The sequence below is a fragment of the Aotus nancymaae genome, unplaced genomic scaffold (genome assembly GCF_030222135.1).
Source record: "Aotus nancymaae isolate 86718 unplaced genomic scaffold, 86718_ANA_hifiasm-v0.15.2.pri h1tg000032l_1, whole genome shotgun sequence".
NCBI classification, from domain to species: Eukaryota; Metazoa; Chordata; class Mammalia; order Primates; family Aotidae; genus Aotus; species Aotus nancymaae.
The window spans coordinates 580,773-596,757 of record NW_026988446.1 but is presented as its reverse complement, the minus strand read 5'-3'; the positions used below and the strand labels follow the sequence as shown (position 1 = coordinate 596,757).

General features: G+C 39.9%; 1 protein-coding gene across 1 annotated transcript in view; it reads left to right on the top strand.

Annotated features, from left to right (window-relative positions):
* The window catches only part of LOC105731112 (olfactory receptor 2L13-like), a 30,549-nt gene extending 14,739 nt beyond the window's left edge, over window positions 1-15,810 (top strand). Inside the window, exons 3-4 of the mRNA XM_012472722.3 lie at window positions 12,116-12,242; window positions 14,087-15,810. Coding sequence (XP_012328145.2) covers window positions 14,105-15,040 — 936 coding nt within the window. The 5' untranslated portion in view covers window positions 12,116-12,242; window positions 14,087-14,104 and the 3' untranslated portion in view covers window positions 15,041-15,810. The remainder of the gene's footprint in view (window positions 1-12,115; window positions 12,243-14,086) is intronic.
* The last annotated feature ends 175 nt before the right edge of the window (window positions 15,811-15,985 follow it).

The window sequence follows — 15,985 nt, the reverse complement described above, 5'->3', positions numbered from 1 at the left end:
TCTTGTAAATTTGTTTAAGTTCTTCGTAGTTTCTGGATATTAGCCTTTCTCAGATGGATAGATTGCAAAAATTTTCTCACATTTTGTAGGTTACCTTTTCACTCTGATGATAGTTTCTTTTGCTGTGCGGAAGCTCTTTAGTTTAATTAGATCCTACCTGTCTATTTTGGCTTGTTGCCATTGCTGTTGGTGTTTTAGTGCTGAAGTCTTTGCCCATGCCTATGTCCCAAATGCTATCCCCATCAAGCTACCATTGACTTTCTTCACAGAATTGGAAAAACTACTTTAAATTTAATATGGAACCAAAAAGCCCACATAGCCAAGACAATCCTAAGCAAAAAGAACAAAGCTGGAGGCATCATGCTACCTGACTTCAAACTATACTACAAGTCTACAGTAACAAACACAACATACTACTGGTACCAAAACAGACACATAGATGAATGGAACAGAACAGAGGCCTCAGAAATAACACCACACGGAGATCGATCCAAGATGGCCGCTTAGGAGGAAGTCGGGATTGCAGCTCCGAGAGAAGGCGCAGAGGGTGAGTGGACGCCGCATTTCCAGACGGACTTTTACTGCCCACAGACCAGGAGATTCACAGGAGGAAAAGCCCCACGGGTCGCCAGCGCCGCTGGTTTGAGCGGAGTGGCCGCTCAGCCTATGCCCTGGAGCGGGGGGCAGTGGCTTCTTATGCAGAGCGAGAGAGACAGAGTTCCCTCTGAGCCAGAAAGGGGAGCTGAAGCAGGGAGCCAAGCCAGGAGACCCCCGGGCAAGGGAGCGCCACGAATCTCAGAACCGCTGCTTCGGCTGACGCAGCGGCACACAGGGCAGCGGATTTTAACTGCCCACAGACCAGGAGATTCACAGGCGGAGAAGCTCCCCGGGTTCCCAGCGCCGCTGGTTGGACCGGAGCAGCCGCTCGGCCTGCACGGGGGGCGGGGAGCAGCGGCTCCTTGAACAAAGTGAACGAGACTGTGTCCCCTCTGGGCCAGCAAGGGGAGCTGTGGCAAGGAGGCAAGCCAAGAGATTACCAGACAAAGAGGGCCCCTCTGGAAACACGGCTGAACCCGAGACGGTCCAGCTCTGTGGGGGAGGGGCGTCCTCCATCGGGAAACACCCTGCAGTTCCGGGGCAATTTTCCGTAACCAAGACAACCTGCCACTACAGAGACTCCGTCACTACAGGGGCGGGCCAGCATAGCGGAAGCAGTTCTAACTACACCCACAGGACTGCAGGGAAGCTCACACGGAAGCTGGGCGGAGCCCACAGCAGCTCAGCGAAGCCTCTGCAGGCTGAGTGTGACTAGACTGCCACCTTGTGGGCAGGGAAAACGGTAGCAACACAGCTGAAAAGCATAAAGTGCTAAACCCCTGGGCCAGAACACCTGGGGAGAAGAAAAGGGGGTTTATGAGTTCAGCTGCTGCAGACTTAAAATTACCAAAATCAGAAAGACAGCAACTACAAAGTCAATAGGCGGATAAATCCACAAAGATGGGAAGAAACCAGCGAAAAAAGGATGAAAACACCCAAAACCAGAACACCTCTCTCCCTACAAGGCAGCATAACTCCTCACCAGCACGGGAACAAGACTGGACGAAGAATGAGTGTGATGAAATGACAGAATCAGCTTTCAGAAAATGGATAATAAGAAACTTCTGTGAGCTAAAAGAACATGTTCTAACCCAATGCAAAGAAACTAAGAACCTTGAAAAAAGACTTGATGAAATGCTAACGAGAATGGACAACTTAGAGAGGAATATGAATGAATTGATGGAGCTGAAAAAGACAACACGAGAACTTCGCGAAGCATGTACAAGTTTCAACAGCAGAATTGACCAAGCAGAAGAAAGGATATCAGAAGTTGAATATCAACTCAATGAAATAAAACGAGAAGGGAAGATTAGAGAAAACAAGGTAAAAAGGAATGAACAGAGTCAACAAGAAATATGGGACTACGTGAAAAGACCTAATCTACGTTTGATAGGTGTACCTGAATGTGACGAAGAGAATGCATCCAAGCTGGAAAATACTCTTCAGGATATTATCCAGGAAAACTTCCCCAACCTAGTAAGGCAGGCCAATATTCAAGTCCAGGAAATACAGAGAACACCACAAAGATATTCCTCTAGAAGAGCAACCCCAAGGCACATAATCATCAGATTCACCAGGGTTGAAATGAAGGAGAAAATACTAAGGGCAGCCAGAGAGAAAGGTCGGGTTACCCACAAAGGGAAACCCATCAGACTCACAGCAGATCTCTCAGCAGAAACCCTACAGGCCAGAAGAGAGTGGGGGCCGATATTCAACATCCTTAAAGAAAAGAACTTTCAACCCAGAATTTCATATCCAGCCAAACTAAGCTTCATAAGTGAAGGAAAAATAAAATCCTTTGTGAACAAGCAAGTACTCACAGATTTCATCACCACCAGACCAGCTTTACAAGAGCTCCTGAAGGAGACACTACACATAGAAAAAAACAACCAGCACCAGCCACTCCAAAAACGCACGAAATGGTAAAGAGCAGCAACACAATGAAGAATCTGCATCAACCAATGGGAAAAACAGCCAGCTAGCATCAAAATGACAGGACCAAACTCACATAACAATATTAACCCTAAATGTAAATGGACTAAATGCCCCAATCAAAAGACACAGACTGGCAAATTGGATAAAAAGCCAAAACCCATCAGTGTGCTGTATCCAGGAAACCCACCTCACATGCAAGGATACACAAAGGCTCAAAATAAAGGGATGGAGGAAGATTTACCAAGCAAATGGAGAGCAAAAAAAAGCAGGAGTTGCAATTCTCATCTCTGATAAAATAGACTTTAAAGCAACAAAGATCAAAAGAGACAAAGAAGGACATTACATAATGGTAAAAGGATCAATACAACAAGAAGAGCTAACGATCCTAAATATATATACACCTAATACAGGAGCACCCAGATACATAAGGCAAGTTCTTAAAGACTTACAAAGAGACATAGACTCCCACACATTAATACTGGGAGACTTCAACACACCATTGTCAATATTAGACAGATCAACGAGACAGAAAATTAATAAGGATATCCGGGACTTGAACTCAGACCTGGAACAAACAAACCTAATAGACATTTACAGAACTCTCCAGCCCAAATCCACAGAATATACATTCTTCTCAGCACCACATCACACCTACTCTAAAATTGACCACATAATTGGAAGTAAATCACTCCTCAGCAAATGCAAAAGAACGGAAACCATAACAAACAGTCTCTCAGACCACAGTGCAATCAAGTTAGAACTCAGAATTCAGAAGCCAACCCAGAACCGCACAGTCTCATGGAAATTGAACAACTTGCTCCTGAATGTTGACTGGATAAACACTGAAATGAAGGCAGAAATAAAGATGTTCTTCGAAACCAACGAGAACGAAGACACCACATACCAGAATCTCTGGGACACATTTAAAGCAGTCTCTAGAGGAAAATATATAGCAATAAGTGCCCACATGAGAAGAAAGGAGAGATCTAAAATTGACACCCTATCATCAAAATTGAAAGAGCTAGAGGAGCAAGATCAAAAAAACTCAAAACCTAGCAGAAGACAAGAAATAACTAAGATCAAAGCAGAATTGAAGGAGATAGAGACACGAAAAACCCTACAAAAAAATCAATAAATCCAGGAGCTGGTTTTTTGAAAAGATCAACAAAATAGACAGACCACTAGCCAAACTAATAAAAAAGAAAAGAGAGAATAACCAAATAGATGCAATAAAAAATGATAAAGGGGATATCACCACAGATGCCACAGAAATTCAAACCATCATCAGAGATTATTACAAACAACTCTATGCACATAAATTAGAAAACCTGGAAGAAATGGATAAATTCCTGGACAGTAGTCTCCTCCCATGCCTAAACCAGGAAGAAGTCGAAACCCTGAATAGACCAATAACAAGGTCTGAAGTCGAGGCAGCAATTAAGAGCCTACCACCCAAAAAAAGCCCAGGCCCAGATGGTTTCACAGCCGAATTCTACCAGACATACAAAGAGGAACTGGTACCATTCCTACTGAAACTATTCCAAATAATCCAAAAAGAGGGAATCCTTCCCAAATCATTTTATGAGACCAACATCATCCTAATACCAAAACCCGGCAGAGACTCAACAAGAAAAGAAAACTACAGGCCAATATCCATGATGAACATAGATGCAAAAATCTTCAATAAAATACTGGCAAGCCGATTACAACAGCACATCAAAAAGCTTATCCACCATGATCAAGTAGGATTCATCCCGGGGATGCAAGGCTGGTTCAATATACGCAAGTCTATACATGTAATTCACCACATAAACAGAACCAAAAACAAAAACCACATGATTATCTCAATTGATGCAGAGAAGGCCTTCGACAAAATTCAACAGCCCTTTATGCTAAAAACCCTCAATAAACTAGGTATCGATGGAACGTATCTCAAAATAATAAAAGCTATTTATGACAAACCGACAGCCAATATCATACTGAATGGGCAAAAACTGGAAGCATTCCCTTTGAAATCTGGCACTAGACAAGGATGCCCTCTCTCACCACTCCTATTCAATATAGTACTGGAAGTTCTAGCCAGAGCAATCAGGCAAGAAAAAGAAATAAAGGGTATTCGATTAGGAAAGGAGGAAGTCAAATTGTCTCTATTTGCAGACGACATGATTGTATATCTAGAAGACCCTATCACCTCAGCCCAAAATCTCCTGAAACTGATAAGCAACTTCAGCAAAGTCTCAGGATACAAAATCAATGTGCAAAAATCACAAGCATTCCTATACACCAATAACAGACTTAAAGAGAGCCAAATCAAGAATGAACTGCCATTCACAATTGCTACAAAGAGAATAAAATACCTAGGAATACAACTAACAAGGAACGTAAAGGACCTCTTCAAGGAGAACTACAAATCACTGCTCAACGAAATAAGAGAGGACACAAACAGATGGAGAAACATTCCATGTTCATGGTTAGGAAGAATTAATATCGTGAAAATGGCCATACTGCCCAAAGTAATTTACAGATTCAACGCTATCCCCATCAAGCTACCAATGACCTTCTTCACAGAACTGGAAAAAACCACCTTAAACTTCATATGGAACCAAAAGAGAGCCCGCATAGCCAGGTCAATTCTAAGCAAAAAGAACAAAGCAGGAGGCATCACACTACCGGACTTCAAACTATACTACAAGGCTACAGTAATCAAAACAGAATGGTGCTGGTACCAAAACAGAGATATAGACCAATGGAACAGAACAGAGACGTCGGAGGTGACACAACATATCTACAACCACCTGATCTTTGACAAACCTGAAAAAAACAATCAATGGGGAAAGGATTCCATGTTCAATAAGTGGTGTTGGGAAAACTGGCTAGCCATATGCAGAAAGCAGAAACTGGACCCCTTCCTAACACCTTACACTAAAATTGACTCCAGATGGATTAAAGATTTAAACATAAGATGTAACACCATAAAAACACTAGAAGGAAACCTAGGCAAAACCATTCAGGACATAGGCGTAGGCAAGGACTTTATGACCAAAACACCAAAAGCATTGGCAACAAAAGCCAAAATAGACAAATGGGACCTAATCAAACTCCACAGCTTTTGCACAGCAAAAGAAACAGTCAATAGAGTGAATCGGCAACCAACAGAATGGGAAAAAATTTTTGCAGCCTACCCGTCTGACAAAGGGCTGATATCCAGAATTTACAATGAACTAAAAAAGATTTACAAGAAAAAAACAAACAAGCCCATTCAAAAATGGGCGAAGGATATGAACAGATACTTTACAAAAGAAGACATACATGAGGCCAACAAACATATGAAAAAATGCTCATCATCACTGGTCATTAGAGAAATGCAAATCAAAACTACATTGAGATACCATCTCACGCCAGTTAGAATGGCGATCATTAAAAAATCTGGAGAAAACAGATGCTGGAGAGGATGTGGAGAAATAGGAACACTTTTACACTGTTGGTGGGAGTGTAAATTAGTTCAACCACTGTGGAAAACAGTGTGGCGATTCCTCAAGGACCTAGAAATAGAAATTCCATTTGACCCAGCAATCCCATTACTGGGCATATATCCAAAGGATTATAAATCGTTCTACTATAAGGACACATGCACACGAATGTTCATTGCAGCACAGTTTACAATAGCAAAGACCTGGAACCAGCCCAAATGCCCATCGATGATAGACTGGACAGGAAAAATGTGGCACATATACACCATGGAATATTATGTAGCCATTAAAAAGGAGGAGTTCACATCCTTCGTAGGGACATGGATGAACCTGGAAACCATCATTCTCAGCAAACTGACACAAGAACACAAAATCAAACACCACATGTTCTCACTCATAGGCGGGTGTTGAACAAGGAGAACACATGGACACAGGGAGGGGAGTACTATACACGGTGGTCTGTTGGAGGGGAGGGGGGATAGTGGGGGGGTGCGGAGTTGGGGAGGGATAGCATGGAGAGAAATGCCAGATATAGGTGAAGGGGAGGGAGGCAGCAAATCATACTGCCAGGTGTGCACCTGTGCAACAACCTTGCATGTTATTCACATGTACCCCAAAACCTAAAATGCAATAAAAAATAAAAAAGAAAAAAAAAAAGAAAAAGAAATAACACCACACATCTACAACCATCTGATCATTGACAAATCTGACAAAAACAAGCAATGGGGAAAGGATTCTTTATTCAGTCAATAGTGTTGGGAAAACTGTTTCTGTCCATATCTAAAGCATTGGAATAGCTTTGTCCAGTTTTGTACTGCATCATATTCACATCCAATATCTATTGAGTCTCATCTCATCATCTTTTCCTAGGACAAAGGGTGCAAGACAAATCAGGCATCTTTACTTTAAAGTTCCAGTTCTGTTCGTGTTGTTGCACGTGAAAGGATTTCATTCTTTTTTTGGTTGAATAGTTTTCTAATCTGTATACCTACTACATTTTCATTATCCATTATATTACATGAAATAAGCCAGGCACAAAAAGAAAAACTTTGAGTGTACTTACTCATATGTGGGAGCTAAAATTAAAAATAAAAAATTTAATAAATATAGTAGCATGACTGTTACTAGAGGCTTGGATGAGTAGAGCAGAGCAGGGGATAAAGTGGAGATGGTTAATGGGTACAAAAGACAGTTCAGATGAATGAGATTCAGTATTTAGTAACATAATAGGGTGACTGCAGTTAAGAATAACTTACTGAATATTTCAAAATAACTAAGAGTGGAATTGTAATGCTCCTAACACAAAAAAAAGTAATAAATGCTTGAGGTAATAGATATCCCAAAAAGCCTGATTTGCTCATTACACATTGTATGCCTATATAGAAATATCACCTGTACCTCATGAATATATGCATTCATGTATAACCATAATAATTCTAAAAAATTAAAGGAAAAAATAAAGAATGCAGACATTAATTTTACAGTACCAATTATTTCTAATTTAGGACATAAAATACGGCACAGCTAGTGTCTTAAAAGATAAAAAAAGAATAATATGACACCAAAAAAATGGGCACTTTTCTATTTAACCAATGTATGGATTAGAGGGGATAAGAGATTCTAAAGTTTATTAAGCCCTTCCTCTGCAACAGACACTATGTAAACATTTGGCAAACATCATTCTATTTAATTCTTAGAATGACCCTCAGATTAGTCCAGTTATAAAGATTAGAACAGGCTGAAATCTCAAGTACTTTTCCCAGCTCGACTTCTTAATCAGTGGCGTACCTGTCAGACTAGACTCTTCTCTCTGAGTCTAAATGCTCATTTCATCACACTATCCCTAAGAGTCAGCTTTCACTTTAGTAGAATAACTGAATGGATAAATATTTTCACGTATCAATTATCTCCCCCCACCTAACAAGTAGAAGAAAGTGTTTTATCATAGCATAATTTAGTCAAATCACCAGTCATTCCCCCTGGGAAATCACTAGCCGGTAGACAGGAAGCTGTCCCTGGGACTAGTTCTGCTATTACTTAGTCAAGCTTGTGTAAGTGGTTCCTGCACTTCTTTAATCCTGATTTCTCTAACTTACAAATGAGAGAATTTTCATAAACATAATTTAACATCTTTTACAGCTCTGAACTCATGTTCTGGAATATTAAATACACTCTCTTTAGTCTGATCTGGGTAGCAGCGGAATGCAGCAAAGTTGATTGGGTTGGTTGATTTAAGTTCAGAACTGAGTTGATCCTCAAATCAGCAAAGTCAAGTAAAGTGACAAAAGTTTTGGCCCCCTTGGACCTGGAGATTGGAGATCAATCAGAGGAGGAAGAGGAGTATCTAAGGGTTGGTGACACAGGTTCTGCATATAAAATAAAGCAATTCACTCAGAATTCTGTCTTCCAGCGGTAGAACCTGAGGGAATTAAGTGTAAAATGTCTTGTTCTGTTTTCACCGAAACTAGGTAATAGGAAAGAAAGAGGTTTTATCTAAGCTCCACATGTGCAAACAGGAAAATATTTCACAAGAGCTGGTGAAGTTGTTTTCTGATTTCACCGTAAAGGGAATGACTAGCTGTAGGAGCTGTACAGAACTAATCCTATAAAGTGTTATCTGGAATTTCTTTCTCATGAATTTTGGCAGATAAGGAAGAGATTCTCATTTTAGAAAGAGTTTTGGTTTAATGCAGGGCCTATTGATCAGCGACATAATCTTATTGATAGCCTGACAGACTATTGGAACACAATTTGATGCTTACATGTTTTAAATAACTATATGGCAGGTTAGCAGAGAAGGGTGTCACTATAAAGCTGATTTTTCTCTTACTATACAAACTGAAGAATGTCAGACAAGGTGAGTCATAGCAATATAATTAAAATGAATTGATTTGGGTTGGTTTTAATCTAGAAAGCTACTATAGAAATGTTGTTTTCCTATCATAAGTAAACTCTGCTTCACAGGGAATAGACAGTTCTATAACAAATCGGAAAAGCAAGAGTGAACTTAAAATGTAAAATGAAGTAATATAAACTTGTTAGAGTTATACTATATGCAGCTCTCAAACAATGTAACATTAACAAAGACAACTTCTCAGGACCTCAATAGTTAAGACAGGGAATGGGCAAAGGAGAGTGACACTAAGAATCTGCTATGTGCTGAACACACAGAACCCTCTAAATACAGCTGTCCTATACATTGTTGAGACTGAGGTAGCAGAGTCTATGAGAATTTGCTATTGGTCTTCTGCTGATTGTCTACAAGCGTTTTAAAGTGTTCACTACTCGTAACACTTAGAAAATAAATTCAGAGCCCTATAATTGCTACACTGTATTATTAGTTCCTGTGAAAAAAGATAGTTTTTTTTTTTTTTAACTCTACAAATTTCAGCAATGTATCTTTTAGAATGAGAGAGAAATGTTTTAGCTGAAGAATGCAAGCCTCCTTCAAATTATCAGGTCCGAAGAAGCATGGAAATGTGACTGCAGTCACATCTCACTCTTCCTTGAGCTAGGAAATCATTTGTTGAAGCTGCTTGCTATGTGGGCTCTAGACTGACTTGTGTGAACTACCCATGAATTATCTATCAATACCCTATACCACATAGCCTATAGTTAAATAATATATAGTCAATCACTGTTCAATGTTGTTTCTGCAACCAGTAAGACTTGCTGACAAAGAACTTTAGAATTTGTCCCCTCTTCTGATTCCTCCTTTTCTTTTCCTTAAAAACGTGGGTCTCTTGTTCTCCAGGGTACTTCCCAAGGAAGTGTTTCTGGGCTGCAGATCTCACCCTAGGCCCAAATAAACTCTGTATTAATTTTTCTCAGTGTCATTCTTTTTTTTATTAGTTTTTTTTTTTAAAGTATTATACTTTACAACATTCTGGGATGCATGTGCAGAACAGGAAGTTTGTTACATAGGCATACATGTTCCATGGTGTTTGCTGCACACATCAACCCGTCATCTGCATTAGGGATTTCTCATAAAGCTCTCCCTTCCTTAGCCTCCAAGCGCTGACAGGCCCTGGTGTGTGATGTTCCCCTCCCTGTGTCCATGTGTTCTCATTGTTCAGCTACCACTTATGAGTGAGAACATGTGGTGTTTGGTTTTCTCTTCCTGTGTTAGTTTGCTGAGAATGATGGTTTCCAGCTTCATCTATGTCCCTGCAAAGGACATAAACTCATCCTTTCTTATGGCTGCATAGTATTTCATGGTGTATATGTGCCACGTTTTCTTTATCCAGTCTATCATTGATGGGCATTTGGGTTAGTTCCAAGTCTTTGCTATCATGAACAGTGCTGCAGTAAACACACGTGTAGATGTGTTTATAGTAGAATAATTTATAATCCTTTGGGTATATACCCAGTAATGGGATTGCTGGGTCAAATGATATTTCTGGTTCTAGATCCTTGAGGAATCACCACACTGTCTTCACAATGGTGGAACTAATTTACAGTCCCACCAACAGTGTAAAAGCATTCCTATTTCTCCACATCCTCTCCAGCATCTGCTGTTTCCTGACTTTTCAATGATCACCATTTTAACTGGTGTGAGATGGCATCTCACTGTGGTTTTGATGTGCATTTCTCTAATGACCAGTGATGTTGAGCTTTTTTCATATGTTTTTTGGCTGCTAAATGTCTTTTGAGAAGTGTATGTTCATATCCTTTGCCCACTTTTTGATGGGGTTTTTTGTTTTCTCTTGTAAATTTGTTCAAGTTCTTCTCAATGTTATACTTTAAGTCAATAATAACCAAGTCAGTCGCTAATCTTAGACTCACCTGGTAGCCACAGGAACAATATTTTCCCAGCTATAATGTAACCAACAGAGTGATGCTTCATGTAATTCTGGTTATTAAGTAAGGTCCTGCATCTAATAAGGAAAGCTGCTGGACAACAATGGAAAAAGATGCTAAACTCAAAATCCAGTGTCCCATGACCTAAAACTTATAGTCCTAGGTTCGCAGGATCCTAAAAGATATTATTCTCTTCCATTGCCTAACAATATGCTAGTTTTCCATTTTTAGAAACAAAATCATTATTCTAGTAACTACCATGAAACAATCTTTTTAATATTCTGAGCTGTAGTCTATGCAATAAATAATCAAATGTCTCCCTTCAAAACAATTCCTGGATGGAACACTAAACTTAGAGCCAAGTCGGCTTGTTCAGTGCTTGCTGTTGGAAACACCTCATGGCAGTCCTGCTGGCACTTTTCTTCCCCTGGACTTAAACCTGGATTAAACAAAGGAATTAAGAACATACTCTCAAAAGTTTTTCCAGTTTTCAGGGCATCTTGGGGATCCCCTAAGACCTGGGCATGTCAGGACAGTTGGTCGCCCACCTGGTGATGGGACAGCACCTGATGAATCACTCTGTCTCTACTGCCTCACACAGCGACAACTGCGTCAAAGGCTCTCAACACATTCATCTGATGAAATGAATCAAATACTTGCCTGGAACTAGCTTAATAGGATAGTTCTTACTGTTAAAATCTGGCCAGATTAGTTCCAAAATCAGTCTTTATCATACATGCCCTGGAAATTGGCAAAGTCTCTTGGAGTACCTTCTTAATTCCTTTGTTTAATCCGATGATGTCTCTGCTCCTTTATTTTTGTGTAGAATACCAGTCACTACACAACATCACACTGTATGGTTGACTTTGTTGGTCTGTCGTTTGTAGCATCAACTAAACTTTAATTATATGTTCTAAAATCTTTTGTGTTTTAATCACAAAAGCACAGCAGTAGCTAGCAGCACTGTCATAAAACAGGAACTCAGTGAACTTTTTTGAGGAAATGAATGTATCATAATGATGGGTTTCATGTGTTTTTCTGATCAGTTTTTATTTCTAATGCTCTACAAGAAGCAGAGCATGCCTCTGATCCCACCCGGCACCCATGTGCAATGCCGCCGTGCACCCGTCATGCTCCCGACGTTTCACTGATAGTGTTTGTCACTTAGACAGCTGTAGAAATGCATTTTCATTTTTCCACAGCAGGCTCTCTTTCGCAATTGCATTCATGCTACCTGAGGTTATATGAAGAAACAGTTGAGTTTAACTTACCAAATGTGAATAATTGCCAACTAACTATTAATTGCTTTTCAGCAGTAAAAGTTGGAAAATAAATAAGCCAAGATGACTACCCAAATCGATACACTGGGCAGGATGTGACATCAGTGTCTGCCTCAGACAGAAGAACACACAAAAACATGACATCTCGCTGCAAGCCCAGGTAATGAAAAAAGTCACACAGATGTTGGAAAAATAAGAAATGCCACAATTACAGTTTATGCATACTTGGGAAACTGCATGAAGTAAAAAACAAATTGCCAGATTTGAGATGGTGTAAAGAGAAAAAGAGAGACTATAAATGGCTGAGTCAGAAATAAAAATTCCTGATGAAAGGCCTGGGCATAAAAAGCTAGACAAACTTTCCAGAAAGAGAAAAATGATTTATTTTGGCTGTTGGATTTCTTTATTCTCAATTATTAACTATTAATTCAAATTTCATTGTTTTACCTAATGAAATAGGAAGACATACTTAAGCCATGAATCGCAAATGTCCTCCTGCTCACACTGGCTTTTCCAGTTTTACAGCTTTGCAGCTGCTTGACTCTGCCGTCATGTACTGTGATGAAAACCAGACTACGAGAACAGAAAGTGAACATCCCCTCTAAACTCCATATGCTCCAAACTAGTCTGAAAATTGATGTAGGCTTGATCTTTTGCAGAAGAGGAATAATCACACAATTTAAGTTGAATGACATAATGTACACACAGGAAGGCATTTAGCAAATAATTACTAAACTTGGGATAAAACTGAAATGACTAGAAATTTGAAGCAGCTACATAGGATCAAATCTAATTCCATCACTAACAGTATTTGCGAAGGTTATTCTTTACATCTCTAAATACTACTTTAAATACTTGAAAAATGAAGATAAGATGCCTAAATTCACAGAATTTGTTTTGTGGAAAGGTTATAATAAATAATGTGAGGAACAGCTGAAATGTATGGTACATCAAAGATGCCTACATATAGAAAGAGAGAGAGAGAATAGGTAGATATGTACACACACATACACATATATGAAAGGTAACAGATGAATAAAGATTATAAAATTATAGATTATATATATTATCTATATTAAATATTGTAAATTATATAATATATAATAAATATATTATCTACATAATTTTATAACATTTATTCATGTTACCTTTACATTATGACACTAGTAATTGCTTCCAGCTGTGGCAAATATACTTTTTAAAAAATAAACCTATTATGTAATCTTTCATATTTATTTTGAGTGATTTACTCCCATGAAGAAAATAATATTGTATGTGACTGACTATCCGTGCATTTGATTTTGCATTCTGTAGGTCTTCAATACCTGAGAACCTTATTAGGGAAAAGAGAATATTTAAATAATACTTTACAGTTAAGGTGGATCTTACTGGACATACAAAGCCCTTACAGTTCAAGGAGTGACTTGCATTGTGGGCACGTTTTCAGGAAAGGCACAGAAGTGCCTGTCTGGAATATGAAAGGCAGAGTATCAAGGAGAGGATCGAGGTTTATCTGGCTGGAGTACTGTCAGCTGGGGAGGAAAGACCAGAAATTAAAGATAAAGAAGAGGACTATGTAAGCATATAGAAAATTTCTGAGTCATACATCAAGTTTCTATTGTGATTATGCCCTATTAGATTAAAACACTGGAGAATGTAGGTATCCTTGCCTTTCTCAAATCCTATGACTTGTTGATAACTCATGAGTGATGTGACTGGCCAGGAGTTCTCTAGAAAAGAACGTTTTAGTTATATTCTTTATCTTTTCTGCCTACAGGGCTAGACTTTGTACTGAAAAATCTATGACTTGCTGAGATGCTTATCAGAAATAATTGGAAAGGTAACATTTTGTTGAGATGTAGAAATCGATTCAATAAAACCTGCAGAGTTAGAGGAGAAACAACTCAATCGAAACAAACATTGATAAAGTCAGTTCCTTTTTGTTTTTCTGTTGTGTTTCATGTTTTCTGCTTTGCTTTTGTTTCTGTATCTCTTTCAACACAGTTACAGCAGACAGTTTTCATGGAGAAATGGAATCACACGTCAAATGATTTCATTTTGTTGGGTCTGCTTCCCCCAAATCAAACTGGCATATTTCTCCTGTGCCTTATCATCCTCATATTCCTTCTGGCCTCGGTGGGTAACTCGGCCATGATTCACCTCATCCACGTGGATCCTCGTCTTCACACACCGATGTACTTTCTTCTCAGCCAGCTCTCCCTCATGGACCTGATGTGCATCTCCACCACCGTCCCCAAGATGGCGTACAACTTCCTTTCTGGGCAGAAAGGCATCTCCCTCCTGGGATGTGGTGTGCAAAGCTTCTTCTTCCTGACCACGGCAGGTTCTGAGGGCTTACTCCTGACCTCCATGGCCTACGACCGTTACGTGGCCATCTGCCACCCTCTCCACTATCCCATCCGCATGAGTAAAAGAGTGTGTGTGAAGATGATTGGAGGCTCTTGGACAATGGGGTCCATCAACTACTTGGCACGCACAGTCTATGCCCTCCATATTCCCTACTGCAGGTCTAGGGCCATTGACCATTTCTGCGATGTCCCAGCCATGTTGCTTCTTGCCTGTATGGATACTTGGGTCTATGAATATATGGTTTTTGTAAGTACCAGCTTCTTTCTGCTCTTTCCTTTCCTTGGCATCACTGCTTCCTATGGCCGAGTCCTATTTGCTGTCTATCATATGTGTTCAAAGGAGGGAAGAAAAAAGGCCTTCACCACCGTTTCAACCCATTTAACTGTAGTGATCTTTTACTATGCACCTTTTGTCTACACCTATCTCCGGCCCAGGAATCTCCGCTCACCATCCAAAGACAAGATCCTGGCAGTCTTCTACACCATCCTTACCCCCATGCTCAATCCCATTATCTACAGCCTGAGGAATAAGGAAGTGCTGGGTGCCATGACAAGAGTGTTTGGGATATTCTCTTTCCTGAGAGAATAATCATGGCCGTCCCCACTCCCTTCTTACTTCCTCTTTTCTAGTTGATTCGAACACCCGAGTGCAGGGTTGTCCAATATAAATAAAACATAATTTAGAATTTTCTAGCAGGTACATTAAAGCAGTAAAATTAATTTCAATAAAATATTTAATTCAAAACAATGTTATAATTAATATTAACAATATTGATATTAATTACATAGCATACATTTCCAATATGTTTTATGTGATATTTTGTAGTACATGTTTGTACATGTGTTACTATTAATGTAGTAATATTTATACTCATATATTGGCATATCATTTCTAAGTCACAGTGATGGCAACACATCCTTGGGTGCTAAAAGGATCAGCCCAGCTCCTGTAGAGACAATGGGAGTGGAAGGGCCTAGAGCCCAAGCAGGACCACTGTTAGGAAACGAGTGTGACAATCCAGAGAGGCAGGACAGAGTTCCAAGCACAGTTACAGCAGCAGGGTGGCCAGGACAACTGAACCCTAGACATGTTCCGAAGGCCGGACCAACAGTGCTTGCTGATGGGCTGGACCTGGGCCAGAGAAATTGAGAGGACTCCATCAGACGCCTGGCCTTGGCACCAAAGGAATGGAGTTGCCATCCAGTGACACGAGATGCCTGTGGTGTTTGTTGCTGTTGCTGCTGTAGTTAGTGGGGAGACTTGGGGGAAAATTGGAGTTAAGTTTTAGGAATATTGAGTTTAAAATGTCTATTTTGATGTCAAGTGGAGAGGTGAATGTAAAAGACTGGCATTCAGAGGAAAGGACAGGGAAAGCCAGGAAATGGGTACAGATTTAGAGGATTTTGCTGGTCATGAAACAAAATTCCAGAGAAAGAGTGGAAATCTTTTAGGAGTTGGAGAGGGAAAGAGACAGGGCATCATAGGAGACACCAAAGCTCTTTGAACCGAATGCAAGAGATGAAGACTCCCTTC